General features: G+C 38.9%; 1 protein-coding gene across 1 annotated transcript in view; it reads right to left on the bottom strand.

Moving 5' to 3' along the window:
- UNC79 (unc-79 subunit of NALCN channel complex) overlaps positions 1-24393 on the bottom strand; it is a 251871-nt gene that overhangs the window by 6059 nt on the left and 221419 nt on the right. Inside the window, exons 42-47 of the mRNA XM_017857864.1 lie at positions 19646-19723; positions 15511-15600; positions 13325-13500; positions 11862-12048; positions 10223-10420; positions 7750-7827 (exon numbers count right to left, since the gene is read on the bottom strand). Of these exons, the coding sequence (XP_017713353.1) occupies positions 7750-7827; positions 10223-10420; positions 11862-12048; positions 13325-13500; positions 15511-15600; positions 19646-19723 (807 nt within the window). The remainder of the gene's footprint in view (positions 1-7749; positions 7828-10222; positions 10421-11861; positions 12049-13324; positions 13501-15510; positions 15601-19645; positions 19724-24393) is intronic.

The following is a 24393-nucleotide window of genomic DNA, read 5'->3' as shown; positions in this document are numbered from 1 at the left end:
GACCATGTGGTTCTAAAATACACCTGCAAGGGACCTTCAGGTTTGTGATTTGCAAATCACATGACTAAAGGCATCCAGTTAAAGGTCATCATTATTATTTTTTTTTTTTTTGAGACGGAGTCTTGCTCTGTCACCCAGGCTGGAGTGCAGTGGCCGGATCTCAGCTCACTGCAAGCTCTGCCTCCTGGGTTTATGCCATTCTGCTGCCTCAGCCTCCCGAGTAGCTGGGACTACAGGCGCCCGCCACCTCGCCCGGCTAGCTTTTGTATTTTTTAGTAGAGACGGGGTTTCACGGTGTTAGCCAGGATGGTCTCGATCTCCTGACCTCGTGATCCGCCCGTCTCGGCCTCCCAAAGTGCTGGGATTACAGGCTTGAGCCACCGCGTCCAGCCCAAAGGTCATCACTATTGATGACATTGTATAACCCAGCCATCATCCTATTTCAGGAATGTTGATTTAACTTACTGAATAACTTTCATTTTCATTCTCTTTTACTAGTGGCTACTACAAGTCTGTCAGTAAGAATTAGATGTAATTTATTTTGGGCTCTGCAATGTTATAATGGAGTAAAGTTGGTTGGGTTCCCCCCGCCCCCCGCTTCAGAAACAATATCCGGAAAACTGAAGGACATTTAAAAAATAGGGTTTCACAAAAATAAAAGTGATGCCCTTCCTCTTATCTTGGTTCATGCTACAGAACAAATGGAAGACTTCCTGCCTGGTTGGACTGTACTCATTTCAATCCTGCTTATTCCAGCCCTCAAAATTAAAATTGGTGATGAAACTTTCTCTTTCAGCCAAGACGGAGTAACAAAGACCAGATTTACCCTCCTGCCTGGAACAACTAAAAATCCAAACTATAAAAAACAATGTTTTTCAGGTATTAAGCATCAAGAAATGCAGGACAGAGATCACTGAGGGAAAGTAAACAAACCAGGTGAGCCCTGCAGGTATTCCAGCTCACTGCCTAGAGTGAGTTTTCAGGCAGTAGCACTAGGAGCAGGAATGCAGGTGAAGCCTGGTAGCCTTCCTGAGTGAGGGGATGTAGCCAAGAGCCCTGAGAGATCAGAGTGACTATAGTTTGCAAGGTAGAGTACTGGACAGGAGAGATCTACAGAGAGAGAGACAACTCCAAAGATCTGCAAGGGGATCCCCTGAGTCTTCAGCTGAGTGTCTGAGTGTTGGTCAGTACATGCAAGTTATAAAAATTATCCAACACTGGAGAAAAAACAACCCGAAAATATTAGAAGGAAAAAATCCCCTGGTGATTACATAGGGCCAAGAATATTTTGTGTTCCTATTAGTCAGAGTGGAAAAATCTTGTAACTCATAGAACATCATGAGAGTACTGATGAGTATAGTGGTACACAGCAGCAGCGGTGAAGAACTATGTGCCCTACAAAAATTGCTGCTCTGATCAACACCTAACAAAGCTTAAACGTTAGCTTCTGAAGGACAAAAATATTTGTAAGGTATGTAACTATGTCACAGAATAGAGCTTAAGAATTTTTATATGAATACAAAATACCCATCACCCAAGAAAGTCAAATTCACAATGTCAATAATACAATAAAAAATTACCAGGCATGCTAAGAAACAACAACAAAATCACGATACATGAATGAGGAGAAAATCTGTTAACAGAAAATAAAACAAAAATGACACAGATAACAGAACTAGTAGACAAGGACATTAAAACAGTTATGATAACTATATTCAATATGGTCAAGAAGGTAGAAGAAAGATTGAACATGTTGAGTAGAGGCACTGAACAAAATATTTGAAGCAACAATGGTTGACACTTTTCCAAATCTAATGAAAACTATAAATTCAAAGATCCAAGAAGCTCACCAAACCCAAGCACCAGAAATATGAAGAAAACTCTACCAAAGCATAGCATCATCAAATTGCTTAAACTTAGTGGCAAAGACAAAATCTTCAAAGCAGCCAGAGGAAAAAAAGACATATCACATACAGACAAAAAAAAAAAAAAAAAAAAAATGACAGATTTCTTGTTGGAAACAATATAAGCAGAAAGACAACAGAGGAGCAATATCTTTAAAGTATTAGAAAAAAAAAAAAACTCTGAAACTGTCCATCTAGAATTCAATACCCAGTGAAATTTTATTTCAAAAATGAAAGCAAAATAAAGCTTCTGAGACATACAAAACCTAAAACAATTAATCACCAGTTGACCTGCACAGACGACTTTACAGAAAATCCTTTGGGCAGAAGGAAAGATGAAAGATGAAAGATGAATGTTTAGATCTATGGTATGAAGTGAAGAACACTAAAATGGCAAATATAAATATGGCAATAATAGCAAATATAAATGAATATAAAACTTGTTTAAAATCTCCTTAAAAGATAATCAACTGTTTAAAGCAAAAATATTAATGTATGATTTGCTTTATAAAATATATAGAAGTAAAATGTATGACAATAATAGCACAAAGTCAGGAGGTGGGAAATGGAGGTATGTTATTGTACAGTTCCTGTACAATACATGAGATGGTATAATATTCCTTGAAGGCATACTGTGATTAGTTAAAAATATATAGTATAAACTCTAAATCAACCACTAACACAACAACAAAGACATATAGCTAATAAGATAATTAAAAAACACACTTCCAAATAACTATGGGTCAAAAAAGAAGCCAAACTGGAAATTAACAGTTTGATCTGAATGGAAATGAGAATCTATCAAAATCTGGGGGAAAGCAGCTAAAACAGTATTGAAAGGAAATTTAGAGCACTGAATGCTGATGTTTGAAAAGAAGAAAGTTCTTAAGTTAATTATCTTAGTTGCCATCTCAGTTTATCTTAATTATACAAAAAAAAAGGAAATTATATCCAAAATTTAATCATAAAAACCTTAATCCAAAAGAAGGCACAAAAGAGAGGACAGGAGACAAAGAACAGATGTGAAATATAGAAAACAAGCAGTAAGATAATAGATTTAAACCCAACAATATCACGAAACACATTAAATGAAAATGATCTAAAAATCTCAATCAAAAGGAAGAGACTGTCAGATGGGATTTTTTTTAAAGCAACATTCAACTTTATGCTGCTTATAAGAAATGCAGTTTAAACACAAAGACATAGATAGGATAAAAGTAAAAGGATGAAAAAAATATGTACCATCCTACCATTAGTCAAAAGAAAGCTGGACTATTTTATTAATAAATATTACCAAAGAAAGATGGGTAATGTTTATTAATTTGATATAGCAAAAGTCAACACTGTTCAAGTGCAGTGGTACAATAATGCACATATGGTAAATGGTACATATTTAAAACGCCCAGTTTGATAAGTCTTGACTTACATTATGCCATGCACCACAATCAAGATATTGAACATATCCATCACCTCCAAGTTTTTTCAGCCTGGGCACGGTGGCTCATGTCTGTCATCCCAGCACTTTGGGAGGCCGAGGTGGGCAGATCCCTTGAGGTCAGGAGTTCAAGAGCAGCCTGGCCAACATGGTGAAACCCCGTCTCTACTAAAAATACAAAAATTAGCTGGGCATGGCGACAGGTGCCTGTGGTCCCAGCTACTCAGGAGACTAAAGCACGAGAATTGCTTGAACCTGGGAGGCGTAGATTGTGGCGAGCCAAGATTGCACCACTGCACTCCAGCCTGGGCGATAAAGCGAGACTACATCTCACAAAAAAAAAACAAAAAAACAAAAAAACACTAAACTAAACTAAAAATATTACCAAACATGAAGAGAGATATTTTATAATTTCAATTCATTAGGAAAATATAGCAATCCTAAACATTTATAAGCCTAATCACAGAGCTTCATAATACATTAAGTAAAAATAAATCCACATTGAGAGATATTTCAATGACCCTTTCTCAATAATTGATAGAATAAGTTAACAGACATAACAAGAAGGACACAGAAGACTTGAGCAATACAATCAACAAGTTTGAACTAACTTACTTAGGAAACTCCAAGCAACAACAGCAGAAGATACTTTCTTTTCTAGTGCATACAGAGCATTTACTAAGATACACAATATTCTGGGCCATAAAGCAAGTCTCAATAATTTAAAATGAATCAAATTATATAAAGTATATTCTCTGATACATTAGAATTACAAATCCATAACAGAAAATTCTCTGGAAATTTTTAAATATTTGGAAGTAAAACAATATGGTTCTAAATAATCAATGCCAGAAAGAAAGCAAAAGAGAAATTAGAAAGTATTTTGAATTGAATAAAAATAAAAACACAACATGCCAAATTGTAGGATGTAGCTAAACCAGTGCTTAGAAGAAAATTTATAGCACTAATCACTTATATTAGAAAAGAAAAGTCTCAAATCATTATGCTCCACCCCAGCCTCCCAAATAGCTAGAACTATAGGCATGTGCTGCCATATCCAGCTAATTAAAAAAAATTTTTTTTTGCAGGGTAGAGACAGGGTCTCAATATGTTGCCAGGCTGTCCAGGCTTGTCTTGAACTCCTGGTCCCAAGCAATTCTCCCTCCTTGGCCTTCCAAAGCACTGAGATTATAGGCATGAGCCACTGTGTCCAGCCCCTAACAATCTTTTTGTAGAAATTGACAAACCAATTTTAAAATTTATCTTGAACTGCAAAGGACCTAGAATAGCCAAACAACTTTGAAAAAGACAAATGAATTTAGAAGGCTGACACTACCTGATTTCAAGGAATATTATAAAGCTGTAGTAATGCAGACAGTGTGTTATAAAAATAGAGATCTGGCTGGGCATGGTGGCTCATGTCTGTAATCTCAGCACTTTGTGGGGCCAGGGTCGGCAGATCACCTGAGGTCAGGAGTTCGAGACCAGCCTGGCCAACATGGTGACACACCATCTCTATTAAAAATACCAAAATTAGCCGGGCATGGTGGCGGGTGTCTGTAATCCCAGCTATTCAGGAGGCTGAGGCAGGAGAATCACTTGGACCTGGGAGGTGGAGGTTGCAGTGAGCCAATATTGCGCCACTACACTCCAGCCTGGGTGACAGAGTGAGACTCTGTCTCAGGAAAAAAAATAAAAAATAAAAAATAAAAAATAGAGATCAATGGGACAGAATCAAGAAGCCAGAATTAGAATTGTATAGTTATTTGATTTTTGACAAAAATGCAAAGGCAATTTGATGGAGAAAGTATAGTATTTTTAACAATGATGCTGGATTAACTAACTATCCATATACATAAAAGGTACCTCAAGCCATACCTCACACCATATACAAGAGTTAACTCAAAATAGATCACAGACTTAAACTAACACCCAAGTGAAAACATAGATAAAGCTTAGAATAAAACACAAATAAAACGTTTTATTATTTTTGGGCTAGGCAAAGATTTTTTAAAATACAACATCAAAATCGTGATTCATAAAAGAAAAAAATTGGTAAATGATACTTCATCAAAATTAAGAATTCCAAAGACAAACCACAGAGAAAAATCTTTGCAAATCACATACCTGATAAAGGACTTGTATCTCAAATTTCAGTATTCAGGAAAAAACCCAATCCAATAAAAAATGGGCAAATAATTTTAACAGATACTTCACCAAGCAGACATATGGACAGCAAATAAGTACATGAAAAGATGCTAATGTCATTAGCAAACAGGAGAATGCTATTTAAAACCACAACAAAATACCAGTACACAACTCTTAGAATAATTAATATTAAAGATTGACTATGCCAAGTGTTGAAAAAGATGTGGAGGAACTGGGAATGCTCATATACTGTTCATATACTGGATGTAACAGGGCACAACAGCTTTGGAAAATGGTTTGGAAAACAATTTTGTTAAAGGTAAATATACACCTGTCACATGGCCCAGACATTCTACTCCTAGGTATTTGCCCAACATACATGAAAGCATATAGGTACACAAAGACATCTTCACAAATCTTCATAGCAGATTTATTTGTGAAAGCCCCAAACTGGAAACTCCCTAGATGTCAACTGACAAATGAATAAGCAAAATGTGGTATATTCGTACAATGGACTACTACTCTGAAATAAAAATTATGGTTCACTGATACATGCAATAACATGGATTAATCTCAATATAATTATTACAAGTGAAAGAAGGCAAAAAAATGTATATACTATATGAATCCACTTAAAGAAAATTCTAGAAAGTGCAAACTGATCTATAGTGACAGAAAGCAGGTCAGTAGTTGTCTGGGGACAGGGAGATGAGTAACCTAACTGAAGGATTATAAAGGGGTACGAAAAAATTTCGGGCTTTTTTTTTTTTTTTTTTTTTTTTTTTGAGACAAAGTCTCTTCCTGTTGCCCAGGCTGGAGTGCAGTGGCAAAATCTAGGCTCACTGCAACCTCCACCTCCCGGATTCAAGCAATTCTCCTGACTCAGCCTCCCACATAGCTGGGATTACAGGTGTGTGCCACCATGCCTGGCTGATGTTGGTATTTTTAGTAGAGATGGTGTTTCACTATGTTGGCCAGGCTGGTCTTGAACTCCTGACCTCAAGTGATCTGCCCACCTCAGCCTCCCAACATGTGGGGATGACAAGCATAAGCCACCACACCTGGCTTGAAAAAACTTTTGGAGGTGATGGATATGTTTGTTGTCTTGATCATAGTGCATGGCATAATGTAAGTCAAGACTTATCAAACAGAACATCTTAAATATGTACCATTTGCCATAAGTATATTATTGCACCACTGCACTCCAACAGTGTTGACTTTTGCTATTATCAAGCTAGATATCATATATCTAACCCATTTGAACCAAAGATCTTGTTCTGTTCTGGTAACAGTCAAGTTTTCCCTGGAAATGGTCTGATTTTCTTCAGCATAGTGTGAGTGAATGTGACAAATGTTCTTTGTTGAAGAGTGGAGTTAACCAACGAATGAAACAGCAAGTTATAAGGTTCCAAGTTGATGCCCACTAGTGGATGATGATGGTGGGTGGTGACAGTAGCCAACATAATAGAATACAGAGGTGAAAGATAAAGAAATACAAGAAGAGATACAAGGAGAGGAAGAAGGATCAGAGAGACAAAGAGGTGGAACGATAGGAAGGAAAGGAAAAAGAGGGGAGACAGAAAGATAAACGGAATAGGAAACCAAGTTCTCTACTCTTTCATTTTTGTATCACACTAGTCTGTTTCTGATGAGAGGAGGGTACCGAGGGAGAGTAGATGACAAATGCTTGAATTACTTTTATACACCATATAATGATTTAAAATAATATTATTGGAAACTAAATTAATTTGTCTTAGAGAAAACACCAGATACCATGCCAGACAACTACAGACTATTTTCCTTGGTTTTCTGGATATCTTTTGCAAGGTAAGGTGATTTATATTAGAATAGGGTAATTTTCACATCAATGTTCCCCAGTAATACTTTTAGCACTTGTGTTACTTTTTTTTTTTTTTTTTTTGGTAGAGACAAGGTCTCACCATATTGCCCAGGCTGGTCTCAAACTTCTAGGCTCAAGCAATCCTCCTGCCTCAGCCTCCCAAAATGCTGGGACTATGGGCATGAGCCACCATGCCTGGCCTAGTCTGATGTATTTAACCCAGCTGAAGTTGGTCACAGTGGTAGACCAAGAGCAAAATTCATGCAATATCCAGTTGGTAAAGTGTTGTTATAGGAGCCTGAATTCTCCAGCCCCAACTCTGAATGTTAAAACTAATTCTCTTCAGAAAGTACCTTCAACATAAATCCACATTTGTTTTTAGCAGTAAGAAATGGTCTGTAAGAATCATAAGGTTTTCCTACCTTGACAAAAATGGTCGAATTGCATTCCTGCAATGCCTCCATTAAACTAATCACATGGAGACACACCATTTCTACCATCTGAAACAACAAACATCAAAGTTAATTCCATTCCCAGTGATATGGAAACCTTGCAAACTAGTTTGCAGCCACAGAAGACCGACGTCCTGTGCCCACGAGGTCTTTCTGTGTAATGACCATAGGAGACCACTGGCAATGGTGTTCATTCACCTCTGAAACTTCCAACCAGAAAAGATTTTAAAAGCTCCAGAGGCTTGATAATTGTCACGCCTCCCTCATTCAACTCAGGGCTGCCAATGGAATTCAGGCATTAATCTCACTAATCTGCACTGCACTGACTCACACCAGGGGATAAATGGCTTCTGTTTCCTTCATTTCTAACTATGGAACTCTTTGGATGTAAGAGTTGTGTATCACGCTAGTCTGTTTGAGAGGAGGGCACCCAGGGAGAGGAGATAACAAATGCTTGAATTACTTTTATACACCACGTAATGATTTAAAATAATATTATTTGAAACTATACTAATGTGTCTTGGAGAAAGCACCAGATACAAAGTCAGACAATCACAGACTATTTTCCTTGGTTTTCTGGATATCTTTTGCAAGGTAAGGGGATTTATATTAGAATAGGGTAATTTTCACATCAATGTTTCCCAGTAATATCTTGATCCTTTCTCAATCTTGATCCTTTCTACACAGTGTCTTCATCGGCAGTAACTGTTTAATTTACTGCAGATCTGCTTCCGAGGCTTTATTCTCCGTGGGACAAGGTAGTCATGCTTACGATAGTTCAAAGACAGTTGAGGCGAAATCCCTCATCAGAAATCCCTACAGCTGGATTTTAAATATTCCAGGGAGATTTTTACCAGACTGGCTTATATATGGTTTAACAAAATTTTCAGAATGAATTTAATTCACATTCTTTTGTAATATCATTTGCATAAAATTCATGTACAACAAATTCATTTGTAACATTTAAATATGGAGAGTGATTTGGAGGAGAGGTATTTCTTGGTATCAAAAAAACTAATGATAGAAGGAACATTTTTAATCTCTAGCTTAAGTTTAAGGCCTCAGTTTTGTTGTCTGTGAAATAACAGAATAGAATGTTTGATCTCCAAATTCTTCATTAGTCCTAGAATCTGTGATCCAATAAATGTAATTATTTTCCATAACAGTCAGAACTATTCAAATGCTACAATCTTCACATAAACTTCCTTTAACTTGAACTAAGACATCTCTCTACACATAGAATGACTGTATCATTTGCATCTCTAAAGAACAAAGTGCTTCACTAAAGGAAATATACAATCCCCTTCCTAATTAAGAACCAAAAGAAAATACTTCTTAGGCTATTCTTCAATCAATTAAAAAAACATTTCCTGAATGCCTTTTGTGGGCAGTGTAGTGTTGGGTTTCAGGGCACACTGGAATCATCATTATGGTGTCCCTCCAGGTCCCCTGCTCCTAACAAACAAGAACTCTACTGATGATGTCCCCATAATCAAGACACTGGTTGCAGCTTTCCCAGCTGAGAGTCCTCCTCCAATACGCAGTCAGAACCAAAGGACTCCCTTGTAAATTCCTTCCATATATCCTCCAACCTTGACTCCAGGATGAATACTCCACACTGGTTCAATGAAGTGGGCTTAGGCTAGCCATACCCCAGACATTTTCCAATGAGCTCTGGAACAGCCCCTCTCTTGGTAAGCCGTCTCCATTCAACAGTACTGGATTTGAAGATTGGGAGCAGAGGTCCTTACAAGGCAACTAGAAAAGGTGAGGCTCCTTTCAGGCTTTGAGCCCGGAGTGGAATGAACACCTGTAGTCAGTCTACTCTTAAACCACCACAAATAGATGACCTAATTGGCTCAAGTTTTTCCAAATTGCTTTGAAATCCTCAAATAATATGAATCTCACTCCTAACCCTCTGACATTATAGCATCAAACAACCCTTCAAGGTAGAAATTTCATACAACATACATTTGATGTTAGGCAGAAAAAATAAAAATTGTTTCTAATATTAATAACTGTACTTGTTTGCTTTTTAATATTTATATATCAATATAAAACTTTTGAGATACATATACATTGTGGAATGGCTAAATCAAGCTATTTAACATGTGCATTGCCCTACATACTTATTTTTTGTGGTGAGAACATTTGAAATCTCTTCATAGCAATTTTCAAGTATAGAATATATTGTTATTAACTGTAGTCACCATGGTGTACAATAGATCTCTTGAACTATTGTTTATTTTGTTTTTAATCAAAATGCTTATTTTTAATCAAAATGCTTATGCAAGTAGAACATCCAGTTTATAAGGTAACAAATCCCTGATCCATTTATATAACCTTACAACTGAGATCTGTGAAAACAGGGAGTGTGAGGATTAGGAGTGGTGTGGACACTTTGAGATTTCATCTCAGAAGGGAAACCTGTCTGTGAACTCACCACTTTGTTATGGGCCATTAGCTGAAGGATGCTGGGTGTCACCCTACTCCAAAATTCTAGTGCTGTCAGCATCGCCGTGAAGCTGAATTCATTCTGATTTTGGAGATTTGTAGCGACAGCACTTTGCTCGCAATATACTGTCCAGAGCTGAGCAAAGATGAACGCGTGGAAGAGGGAGCACATGTGCAGCACGGAGGTCTGAAAAGGAAGAAGACGGCATCGGTGCATTGCATCTCAGCAGGCTGTGACCCTCCATGGAGCCCTCCCCGCATGGCTTCGGTCTTGTCAGGGAGCACAGTCAAAGCACAAAGGCATTATCTCAGAGTTACAAAGTCATGATTCATCACCTTAAAACAATCTGCTCTGCTCTCTTCTCCACCAGTGGGAGTGTGCTCAGAGAACAAAGCACATTTTTGAAGAGAAGGCACCTTAATTTGCTGAAGAAATCTACCCACCCCCTTGCCCTTTAACGAAACTGACATTCCCATCCCAAAACTAGATTAGGGAGAACAATCATTCTGCCATGTTAGGATGTTTCCTCATCTGTAAAATGGGAATAAGAGTAGCCTCTTCAAAGCATGGGAGTAAAGGAGGTGATATACGTGAACACCCTGCCCAGAAGTTCTTAATCATAGCAGCAGCAGCAGAGTTCCTCCTCTTAGCAAAAAGCACGTGCCGAGAGAGCACCTACAACACGCCAGAGACTGCGCCGAAGGCTTTTCCTAGATCACCTCTGTCACTCTCCCACCATCCCCTCGTCTATTTCACAGGTGAAAATCTGAATATCAGAGAGGTTACATACTTGTCAAGCTCATAAAATCACAAGTACTATAATTAGGAACCAAACCCAGATCTCAGTTGAAATATTAGGAATTGACTGCCTAATTCCTTTTGCGAACATCATTTGGATCATTGGGATGGGTGTGCCATTTTATCACATCATCAGCTTGCCCTGTCCCAAACCCGAGCTGTCCCCAAGGCCACTGTGACCTCCCAGAACTTGCCGAAGCTCTGTGAAGGTCCCCTGGCTCCTCCGAGCTGATTAGTACCAATGTGTCTGGTTTGCCTGGACAGGTTCATGACTGGTGCCTGCCTTGGGTTTACTTTCTTCCCTTTAGCACATCATCTGTCTCTGCAATTTACACAGTTCCCCTGCATAGGTCATGCCAATGTGGGCTTTGCTGAGTTTCCAACTGGCCTTCTTGTTTTCATTTTGTATTTTCCTGTATCTCTACAGATTTCAGTTGAAAAGACAGTACATGAAGAATCAGATAGAGAATAAATTTTTCTCCATTTTGTCTCTGGTTTTAAAAGCCGATCACAGAATTTTGATTATATTTCTAGCCTTTTATTTCTCTTCATTATTTTGAGACAGAAATGCCTGGGAAGCCAACTCTTGCTTGCCTCCATGATTTATCTTCATAAAAGTAAGTCTAAAAACAATTTGGGGGCAGGGGGAAAGACAGTCTGGGAATCTAAACAACTTTAAATAAGACATTAGCACAAAGTTGTGTTTCTAACATCCACAGGAGGGCAAGTGATAAGATGCATTTTCTTCTCAGAAGAAACATAATTGGCTGATAAGGTTTCCATTAGCAATTGCGATGCATACGGTCTTAATCTTGCAGAAATCACTTACCTTTGATTGCTCTGGAAATCCAATCAGGATAACAATAAGATGGTCTGCAATGTGGGAGCCTGCATCCAGAGGAATGGGCAGGCAGGGAGAGGAGGCATTTGGGCACACTGCATTGTGAGTGAGGGAACCCAGCAGAAGCCAGGACAACAGTCGGATGTGGGAGACACACTCGATGAATTCTTTAGGTCTGTTAGAAAAGAAGGAGTGTTAAAGATGATTTTATGTTTTCTGTTTCATTGGGTGCATAACAAATGCTTATTGGAGGAAGGGATAGAAAGTGTGGTCTTGCAGGCAATCACATAAAACAAAATGCCAAGGCAATTGAGTGTCAACAAAATGATGTATCTGTTTTTCTTGTTTTCCACTCTAATCCTGGATCTCAGCTTCTTGAGAAAAGAACAGCCTTTGGTGACACAGGATTACACAGCATTCTTCCACAAGCCTGGCTGCCTCTCTGACTAGCTTCCCTTTCTAAACTCTTTCCACTCCTGCTGTAGAAATTTATTCTGTGGTGGGCCGGACACGGTGGCTCATACCTATAATCCCAGCACTTTGGGAGGCCGAGGCGGGTGGATCCCCTTAGGTCAGGAGTTTGAGACCAGCCTGACCAACATGGCAAAACCCCGTCTCTACTAAAAATACAAAAATTAACCAGGCATGGTGGTGCGTGCCTGTAATTACAGCTACTGGGGGGGCTGAGGCAGGAGAATCACTTAAACCCACGAGCGGAGGTTGCAGTTAGCTGAGATCGCGCCACTACACTCCAGCCTGGGCAACAGAGCAAGACTCCGTCTCAAAAAAAAAAAAAACAAAAAACAAAATTTCTTCTCTGGCATCCCCCGTAGAGGGGAGGAAGGAGATGAGGAGATATAACACAGCTGCCCATTTTCCTGCTCCCCTGTGATCTTCTCCTCCCACCCTTCTGATTCCCACTCTACACTTTTCCTCTGGACAGAAGGCTGACCAGGCAAAAGGGTGGGCTCAAACCTACCCTGAGTTCCCAAGTCAACAAACCCATACACGCCTCTCTCTTCTTTAGCCTCCCTGAAAGGCAGGGTCAGGGGCTTGTACAACCTAACCTTGCACCAATTTCATCCCTGCTATAGTTTTTGTTCCAGCTACAATCTAAGCTGCTTGAAGGCAAATATATTGATACGTACTTATTAATTTACTTAACTAGTTGAAATCAAGCATTAAAGTGGTAATTCTAAGCTCAAAATTTTCATTCTTCATTAGGACAATTGGTTTTGTGGGAAGACAGGTTTGTTTTTTGGCAGCATGTCACAGAGCACTCTGGGTCAGCAAGCATGTATGGAGATAGGATCCAATTTCCATCTTCTTAACCAAGTATATTCCACTATCATAAATCTTCAGTGTACTCATTAACTCTAGCTGAGCCCAAGGAAACTCAGGGGTGTTTCCTGCCTTCTTTACCCTCATTCCTGGAATAGTAAGGGTCTTACCCTTGCTGCATTGCAGAGGGGGGATGATAAAGCCAAGGCAGGTAGCGGATCACAGCTTTATTATCTCTGTGGTTGCCCCGTGAGATGTCCATGGCTGCAATCTGGGCCAGCCCCACTTTGAGATGTCCCCCAAAGGTATCTTCATGCAGAGGCTGAGAACATGTCTTCATGTGGCTCTACAAAACCAAATGGTATTTTGTAACTCTGGCAGACACCTGGATTCATTCCAGGCCATTCTTTGAAAAGATCAGGTTGTCATTTCCACCCCTCTTATGGCCACTCTGAGCACATAACCTGCTTAAACTTCTTCAGAGCCTTCCCATTGTTCTTAGGATGAAAGGAGGGAAAGTTCCCTACTGTGGCCTACAAAGTCAGAAAGATCCAGCTACTGAGAATTTACCCCTTCAGCCTGCAGCTCCAGCTGTGTTGGCTCTCTGTGTTCTCTCCCGCTGCTATTCCTTTTGTCTGGAATGCCATTCCCACCTCTCTTCACCTAATTGTTCAGATTTTGGCTCAAGTGTCACTTCCTCCGGGAAGCATTCCCTGACCTCCCTGGCCAGTTCCATGCTGCTTTCTACCTCTTTTTCATAGCAATTGTGAGAGATACATTTTTACTGTAGTTTGTGTGAAATGTTCATTAAATTTGGCCTCCTCTACCAGACTATACATTAAATGAGAGCAGCTGTTGTGTCCGCTTTTGCTCATCACAGCATCCCCAGTGCCTAGAACAGTGCCATGATATTATAGGTGCTCATACATATTTGTTGAATTAATTTAGAAAAATTTCTTTGCTCAGTGTGAGCTCAGTGGGAAGAGCACTGAACTAGGTGTTGAGACCTAGGTTCTAGACCCAGGTCTGTCCTAGCTAGTCCCATGGCCTTAGATAATCCACTTGCCACTTGATCCTTCTGATATGTTTCCCAATAGGTAAAATCAGAGGGTTAGATTATGACTGTATTCCCAACCTTTTGATGATCCTGCTTCCTACTTATTATTTTTTGAAAGCATCTGCAAAACAACCTAAACACGTTTAGGTAACAATTGTTGCCTCTTCTTTGTACATCAAAGTCATTTAAGTGTGGGCAATCAGATTCAGCAAGCAGTAACCAGCACAGGAGCAAACGATAGGGGAGCTTATTAAGAAATGACTGGGTTTACATATCGTGAGAGATGCTCAGTTTACATTTTGATTCTACTTTCTGCCTGGGATTTGCAAACCTATCACTATACCAAAAACCACTGTGATCATCTGAGCAGAGCCAGGGAACAGGTCCGTGATTAAGGGACTGTATTTTTGCTGATGAACTTCTGGGATTACTAGCTCCCAATTATCAAAAAGGAATCATCTAGCGCCAGATTGCAATTTGGCTGCTCCTTGGACCATGTTTGGATTCTCTTCTGCACTCTGCCTAGGGCCTTGCTCAGATCTCTCAAACTATTCATCTTTTAGCTTCCTAGTTGAATCATAGCAGGAAAGTGGACGTGCATCAGCAATTCATTCCATCCTGCAAAAACTCAATCATCTCAACAACTTCACTGGGATTGTGTCCATATGCAAATTAAATTTTGTTCTATCCCCTTTCATCAAGGATTTTCTTTAAGAAAATAGCTTCGATGCAGCAAAAAATAATACATAGTATATGCTTGCATAATGTGCTACAGTTTATGAAAGTCTCTTCACATACATTATTTTTTATTAAACCCCCGTAACAGTCGGGCAAGGTAGGGATTATTGGATTTGTTCTTCAAAAGAGGAAACTGATGCTCAAGGTAATTAAACGATGCTATGTGGTAAAAAGAGAATGAATTGAGAGTCACAAGAACCTTAGGTTCAACCTTGACTTTACCACTTAGTAGTGTTACTTGAGCAAGTACTACACCATCCCAAGCCTCAGTTTCTCAATTTGTAAAATGGGGATAGTATCTTAACAGAGGTATTGTGAGAAGTGAATATATGGCAAAAGTAAAGCTATGCATGTGGCTGATGCCATATGAATGTCCTTTCCCTTCCTCTTTTCCTCTTTGCAAAGCTGGACCCTGGCTCTTTGATCCCCCAAGGCAAGGGCTATTCAACAGTGCCACAGCTGCCTCCCCAGGTAGCAATAAGTTCCCTATGGTCTACTTAATTCTCCCAAAGCATCTCTGTTTTGTGAACCTGAAGGATGAGCAGGTGGTGGTCATCTCACCTTCAGTTTGGTCAGCGTGTGCATGTCTGCCATGAAATCCAGCACTTCATTGATGTACTGCCTCACACACTCCATCGCTGCAGTCCCACACTGAAACACAAGGACACAGCTGGGTCACAGCTTCATTTTTGCCCTGACTGCAACGATTGCCTCACTCTGGTTTCACGTTGTTTACTAAGGAGTTGTTTCACTTTCTGGATTTCTGACTCACTCCATTACTCTCAGCATAGTCTCTGACTGTCTGCTCAGCATTTGGACAAAAATTGATAGAAAGTTTGTGGCGGAGAACAAAGAAACAGGAGAGGCCTATGAGAGATGGGGCTAAATGTTTTTATCCACTGGGTGATTGGACTGATTTTCTGTGTGTGTGCTTGTTTGTAAACTGCTTTGTATGCAAAGATTCAGCCTATGTCATGCCATTAGTATCAGAGTCTTTAGGACATCATTCATCCCAAAACATAGCAACACATTCTCATTCTAGGGAAGTCTTAGTTACACATAAAATACATGCCACCAAGTTCTACCACCAGAATCTTGAAATCTATTTTCTGTCAAAAAAGTACACAAACAAGCATTGTGTTTGCTGAAAGAGTCAAAAATTCTCATACTAGTCAAGTCACTTGCAAATTCACCATAATCTTAATTCCTGTCCTCCACCTCTGGGAAAACTACTGTTAATATTTCCTTCCAAGTTTTTAAAAGTTTTTTAACGTATATAACATACACACATACATATAATGTTTATAAGATTGAGATAACATTTTCTAACTTGCTTTTAATTAAATACATCATAAGCATTTTCCAATTAATTACTTACACACAGTAGGTACACTATTAAATAGATGCATGTATTACTGTCAAGTTCTTGCTAGGGGATAAATAAAAGAAAGAAACAAAATGGTCATCTTCCCCACATGCTCGACGTGTGTTTGAAAAGCTTGGAAGGAAAAGAAAGCAAGTTTGTGTTTTAGGTCGTTAAATGGCATCGGCCTGCTCTCCCTGAGAATGCAGTGAATTTAGGATTATAAGCACAGCAAAGGAAAATGAACAAGCAGGCTGCTATATCAAAGCCATATGAGAGAAGCCACACATCAGGCCGGGTATCATGTGGATCAAACGAGGCAGGCTTTGAAGCCAGATGAATACTATGCTAAAGGCCTTCCTCAGCTTTCTTTAGGAAAATCTGGAACATTATAGACTTAACTAGCTCACCCAGTGGCTCTCATTTTCCCATATTCATGTAAATCTGCGCGGTACTGAACTATATCACCTTCTCTCTCTTCTAGAATGTTACGCTTGTCAGTTCTTCTGACAGGATAACAGACAGCAAAATAAGGTCATTGGCAGTCTGTCAGAGTGTTTTCCAAGCATTTCATACGTTCCAAAGTTTTCTTCTTTTAATTTAAATCAAGTGAAGGAATTATAAAAGGTTATTGTGTTCCTGCTTTTGGAATATTAATCCTTTCGTGCAAGAAAGGATTTCCCCCTGATTTATTCCATTTTCTCTGACCTTTCACATGTCATGCAAATAGGACTGGAGACTCTGTTCTTGAATTTCTTGAAAGGGATTTGTTTCTTTCATAGGCAATATTTTATACCATTTCAACTAGGCAAATGTCACTGAAAATAATTACTAGGAGCATTATTCAGTATTTGTCTTTTAAGTTTGAATCTCAAAAAATGAGAGCAAAGAATTTACTAACACCAAGTCACTTTTGTTCTAGGGACAGCCAACTGCATCTAAGAAAAGACTTAAAATTCACTGCATGGTCAGGAGACTCTTAGTGAGCCATGTATACTTATGAAACAAAACATGTAATTTTCAAGCCCTCCTCCCTTTTCTCTACTTTGCAAAGCTGAAGAATAACCTCAGGCGTGTTATTTAAGAAACAAAACAAAATCAGTCAAGCTCCATTTGTTTCAGAAGATCTATATTTATTTCATAGGAAAACTAATGATTAAAAAGTTGAAAATATTCAAAACTCAAACTCATGAATTGAAGCAAATCACAGCTAATTCTTCCTCAAAACTAATATTTGATTTTAAAGTTATATTTCTTAGATTATAAAAGCAACACATGTTTAATATAGGAAATTTGGAAAATACAGATCATTAAAATTAAAATTGAAATCACCATAATCTTAATTCCTGTCCTCCACCTCTGGGAAAACTACTGTTAATATTTCCTTCCAAGTTTTTAAAAGTTTTTTAACGTATATAACATACACACATACATATAATGTTTATAAGATTGAGATAACATTTTCTAACTTGCTTTTAATTAAATACATCATAAGCATTTTCCAATTAATTAAATATTATTTGAAACTTCGATTTAGTAGGCACATAATCGTCTATCTTATGGATGCACCTTATTTTATTTAAACAATACCCTGATGATGTTAGACATTTGCTTTGTTTCCATATTTCTGCTCTTTTAAGTGATGCTTTAATAAACATACTTGATATAAAACATGTGCATATTTATTTTCTCAGACATATTCCTAAAAGAAGATTGTCAAACTGCCCTCCAGCAAGGTTGGTTTTACTACCAATAGTAACTTAGAAGAATACTTGTTTCATTTTACCCTCAATAAGTCTAATCATTGAGGAGGATCTGCTGGGGAGGGAAAAATGGGGAGGTATTCGTCAAAAGGTCCAAGGCTTCAATTATGCAAGATGAGTAAGTCCTAGAGATTTACTGGGGAGCAGAGTCCCTAGAGCTAGAAATACTGTATTACATACTTAGAAATTTCCTAAGAGGGTAGATCTTATGTAAAGTGCTCTTATTGCTAATGACAAACAAACAAAAGCAAACAAACAAACAAACAGGGCAGGAAGAAACTGTTGGAGGTGATGGATATGTTTACGGCATAGATCACAGTGGTGGTTTCATGAATGTATAATCATTTCCCAACTCATCAAGTCACATACATTAAAGATGTGCAGCTTCCTATATGTCTTTCATGCCCTGATGAAGTGGTTTTTTTTTTTTTTTAAAGAGAAAATCTGCTGATTGGCTAGCCAATTTTAATTTTATATTTTAAATATTTTATACTTCGTATTAACTTACAATTCATTGATTGCTAGTCAGAGTAGAAGGTTTATTTTAATGGCTTATTGGTCATCAGAAAGGGGACTATATGTTGCTTTTCCGTTGTTGGAATGTTCATCTGTTAATTACTAATTTCAGTAACGCTTTTATTATTAGGGACTTTTCTTTTTTAGCTATGGCATAGGTAGCAAATAATGAGTTTTAAAGAATTAAACAACGAAGGAAACAGCGAGCATGCAGCAGAGACTGGCTAGCCACTCCCCAGGCCTGTCTTCTTCCTTGGCCCACAACTAGACCACATTTCCCATCATCCCTTTCATCCCTTGCAGTTGGGTATGGCCATGTGACTGAGTTCTAGCCAATGGAATGTGAGTAGGAAAAAAAACCCACACACTTTTAGACTTGGCCTGTGAAAACCCCATGGGCCATATTCTCTTCCCTTTCCCCAACCACAATCAAGCTGATTGCAGTGGACTGCACATAATGGAAGAAACCTGATCCCTGAGCATGCACGTAGAAATCCCCCTTTCCCTACTAAACTTCACATGAGCAAACACTAAACTTTCGTAAGTCATTGTGAATTGGGATTTTTGTCGCGTAGGACCTTGTATTACACTATCCAGAACCCTTTAAAAAAAAAAATAGTTTAGTCATTCCACTCCCAGAAATCTATTATAAAGAAATGGTCTGAAGTATGGACAAAGATTTAAGCACAAAGATGTTCTTTGCATATTAATTACAATAGAAAAATATAGAAATAACTAAAATATCCAAAAATAGGCAATGTTTGTTAATATTATTTTTAATAGATAACATTTTCACAGCATTTACTATGTCTGACTCCTTGCTAATATGCTTTGCATGCATTATCTCATTCAATCCTCAACCTATATGTTAAACCCTGTTATATCCCATTTGACAGATGATACGAATCAAATAATTATAGGTTAAATGCTTTCCAAAAGTCACATAGCTAGTAAATGGCAGGCCTCAAACCCTGATGTAAGTCTAAAGCCTACATTCTTAACTGCTATTCTATGAAATATAAGTATGTAGACAATGAATTTGGTCAGGACTTACTCCAGGTACAGAGGCTATCATCTGCTTGCTCAGGATTGTTGACTCAGCTAGTTTGGTTCCAGCATCTGCACAAATAAACTAATAAAAAAAGTGAAAGGACAATTATTTTTAAGGGTATCTGGACAGTAATAAGTCATTTATCATTTTATTAACTTGGTTTAAATTAATTAGAGTTATTTTCATGACAATCTGCCTTGGATAGATCAGATTTGCTAATCATGATGGTTCATTCCTACCAGAAACTCAGAATCACAGTACTAAAATTAATACACAGAGTCTTACTTTACCCAGACTGTTAAGTGGCACTGAAATGGTGCATTCAATCAAGGAAAAAATAAAAGATGTCAGCATTGTCAGATTTATTGAGAAGTCATTCTATTTATTATTTAGTACTTCTTGACAGTTACTGTAAGCACATTTCATACAGTTTCATGATTTCTATTATCATATCATATATTTAGAAAGAAACCAGAAAAACAATCAACCTCAGAGTGAGTATTCTATCTGTTTCTTCCCCACAGAGGGCCTTCAGCATCTCATCTTCCTGCCCCTATTCATCCACATGTATCCTCTGTGCTGATAAAGACCCCCACTCCTTCCCTGGGCGCCCAGAGGACTTTTCACACACTTCCATTGTACCAGTCACCACATCAGACTGCAGTGACTTATGAGTCTATTTCTCAACCTGCTATGAGCTCTTCAAGAGCACAGGCTTGATGCACCTCATCCCCAGCACTAGCTTGGTGCCACACACCTCAGAGGGGCTCAGTGAGAGCTTACGAAGCAAATCCATTAGCCAGTTATGACTTGAGAGCATTACAAGAATGCATTTGCCAGATTACAATTTAATTTGCTTCATTACAGATTTTGACAGGTGTTTCTCACTTAATGCAGGCACTCAACTATTTATTAATAGTCTTAGGAAAAAAAGTTAACCATGAAGTAGAGTTTGCTATAAGCAATTAGCTCCTGTTTAATTTATATTTCCTGGCCTCTGGCCAGTAGCCTTAACAACTTTGGGATCTGAAACTGTTGCTGTGCAGAGTTCAGAAGTTTCAGCACCAATTGCTCCACCTTCTCATTCATTCTGTTCTCATACTGGAAGGCAAGGGGAAGCTGAATGGGTCAGCAGGCTCGGTCCCTGTCACACTGGGGAGAAGTAATAGGAACTAGGGTCGCAGAGTAAATCTCTAGGAGGCCTGATAAGGAACCATGGAACAAAGGAACAGAAACTAGCATATTATCAGGCTAGTCAGGGGTTTAAATCTAAGCATTATTAACAGGTAGCAGGTTTTGGCTAACTGGGTACACCTCTAAGCCAAAGGCCTCCTGAGGCCAAGGAACCCTTAGACTTCAGGCTCAGGGCCAAGAGCTGGTCTTCAAGTGTGGGAGGGGTGTCCTCCATGGAAAGCATGTAAGTGTATGTAACTCAGTGGGGGCAAGAGGGCATAAGCAGAGCTGTCCCCGAGAGCTGTGTGACAGGAGTGGACACAGATCTCCACATTAACATTCTGTCATTTCCATTTGCCTCAAATACAGTTACAGAAAACTGAAGAATCTATTTAGCCATTAACTCTGAATCTGGCATAGAAAGTGGCAACTGGTAACATCCTGGGAACACCTAGCATTTTCTATTATCTTATTCAGGTTTGCTATGTCTGCTCATGTAACTTAAGCTTATTTCTAATGTAAGGAAAAGTAAATAAACCAGGTTTTAGAAAATGAGAAGCCTTTAACTCCAGCCAAAATCTGTAAGTAAAAAAAACCAAAAAACAAACAAACAAACAAAAACCCTGAAATATCTGATAGCCATACACAGTGAACAGAAGGAACACTCCCAGTGCAGCCTCCTGGGAGAGGCTGCATGTTTTCCCATAAAATTCATTTAAAAAAGCTATCTAGGCCAGGTGTGGTGGCTCACGCTTGTAATCTCAGCACTTTGGGAGGCTGAGGCAGAAATTAGCTGGGTGTGGTGGCACATGCCTGTAACCCAGCTACTCAGGAGGCTGAGGCAGAAGAATCACTTGAACCTGGGAGGCAGAGGTTGCAGTGAGCCGAGATGGCACCACTGCACTCCAGCCTGGGCAGCAGAGCGAGACTCTGCTTCAAATAAATAAATAAATAGCTATCCAAGTCTTCAGTCTAAGACAAACAACTTATAATTGAGTTCCAAAACCTCTGTGAGGACATCAGTATTAATTTTAATTAAATTCTTTACAACAGAAATGATACTGCATAGCTAAGAAAGGCCACAGGGGAGACAGAGCCATATCTACTGTGTGAGGTAAGGGGCGCACTTAGAGCTGTCTCTTTAAGGATGGTTTAAAGTCCTGGACCCCACTTGAGTATGCTTGCATGGCCTGGATGGGCCCTCGAGGTCAAGATAAGGTTTGTGAAGAAGCAAAATTTTAAATGTCTACATCTCCCTTCAGTGGATGACTTTCCCACCCACGATACTCAGTAAAGTGCAACGCAGAGCCTAATGGAAGCACATTTCAGCATGGTTAGCAATCACGCAGCAACAAGATCTGAGGTTGGATCCAACTGTCCGATTTATGAGAACTCTTACTAGTCAGAATTAATCAAAAATCACCCTAAAAGTAAAGGAGGTGCACAGAGAATCTGGCATATCAAAGGAAATAAAAGTGCATAAGCCTCAGAAATCATCTATTATTTTTTATCCATGCATTGTAATCCAGCATATTTTTACATCAGATGCACAACTAAAACCTTACTAAACCTTTCTGTCTTTGTTTTATATGGCTGCCAACCATAAACTGAAAAAAGAAATCTATTATGATTTTATAGAGCTGCTCAAAATATAATGCTATTACAAAAATCAGAGAAGGAAATGATGACTGCTGTTGAAGGAAGAGTTCTGTACTTTGAGGGAAATTGGGCACTGAAATATGCATTCCCCCACGAATACAACAGAAACACGATATCTATTATGTGTCATTACTAAATTCATTATCAAAATGATACCCAAAACAGTGTCTTCACCTCTCATCTCATAGAGTGATCAGACTGTTACTAACTCAACTAATATTAATAACCCCATTCAATGGTAACTCTGTGAATTAAAAACAACAGCTGTTCCTCCACCAGTTCTCTGTCCTCCAGCCCACAATGAATCTATCTTTAAAAGAAAACCTTTCTTCAACAAAACAATTTCTCATAACTTCAATATGCAGGTATATCCCACAGAGTGGGAGTGACACACGCAAATTAGCAGAATATCTACTCTCTCTCTCTTTTTTTTTTTTTTAAGATGGGATCTCGCTCTGTCACCAGGCTGGAGTGCAGTTGCGCGATCTCGGCTCACTATAACCTCCGTATCCTGGATTCAAGCAATTCTCCTGCCTCAGCCTCACAAGTAGCTGGAACTACGGGCAGATGTCACCACACCCAGCTAATTTTTGTACTTTTAGTAGAGACGGGGTTTCACCATGTTAGCCAGCATGGTCTCGATCTCTTGACTTCGTGATCCGCCCGCCTTGGCCTCCCAAAGTGATGGGATTACAGGCGTGAGCCTCTGCGCCTGGCCGAATATCTACTCTTGACACATAATAGGAGCTAAGGAAATTTCTTTTGATTTGAACTTAAATAGTCTTTATGGTGGCTATTAATGAGTTATCACTTATTATGAAAACTCTATCTTGAGAACAATTATAACCTATTACACAAAAAATATCCACAGCAAACCAGCAAAAGAGAAAATATTGGAAACAAAAAGCAAAAATGTCAATAGATCTGAATTAAAATAATGTGCTAGTGCATCTGTCCAAAATGCAAAAGGAGAACTATGCCCCGGTGATCAACAATTTGGACTCTGAAATGACATTTTTCTATTCAGCAAGTTCTTTCCTATCTCCACGCCTCTTTTCTTTAAAAGAAAAAATCCACTTGAACATTTAAGGCCACCCAACTTCATATGTAAATTCACACATAAACTTTACATATGTAAACTTCATATGTAAGAAAACTTTATATGTAAACAACAGTGGTCATGGCTAGACAACCACTATAGAGCAGGCTGGGGAATTCCCCATGATGCCAGGCCTCCAGGGAGAACTTCTAGGAATTAAAAAGCAGATTGGTAGCAGTTGCTGTCTTGACAGGTTTAAAACTTGGATGATTCCACATTTCTTGGACAAGCATTCTATTTGTTCTTTAAGGGCTCTTTCTTACTGCCAGAGTATTTGGTAACACAAAGCTATGGTCCATCTATGAGAAGAATAGAAATGGTTCCATCTTAGTGAGCTCATCTACCTACTGTTATTCATTAGAAAAGTAGTAGAGGAAATACCAGCAGTTCCCTATGGGGTGAAAGAATGAATGGGAAACGCAACATTGGAGCAACAGACTCTGTTTTCAGCATGGGGACTGGTGTCATTTGTGATGGATCACCTAGGGAGTTTTTCCTTCTGGTTACTGATTTTTTTTTTATGTTTGCAAATTGCATTTTCAGTTAACTATATCCACCCTCACTGGGTGGCCTTCAGATGATGGTCACTGATATCCATAAAGAAAGTCACTGTCTGCTCCTGGCAGATCATCTGTCCCTGATATAAGCTTGGTTGTCCAAGTGCCAGGAGCTGACAATGCCCATAGGTAAAGGGGAAAGGTTCCTCTGACTCCAGCCTAGATCTCTGGCCTAAAAGAAGCTTCCAGAGAGCAGGCTGTCATTTCCACTATTCTACAGAGAACACCTGGAGGACCCAGGCAGTCAAGGGCAAGAAAAAAGC

The sequence above is a fragment of the Rhinopithecus bieti genome, unplaced genomic scaffold (genome assembly GCF_001698545.2).
Source record: "Rhinopithecus bieti isolate Rb0 unplaced genomic scaffold, ASM169854v2 scaffold_41913, whole genome shotgun sequence".
NCBI classification, from domain to species: Eukaryota; Metazoa; Chordata; class Mammalia; order Primates; family Cercopithecidae; genus Rhinopithecus; species Rhinopithecus bieti.
This window is presented reverse-complemented; position numbering and strand designations above follow the sequence as displayed.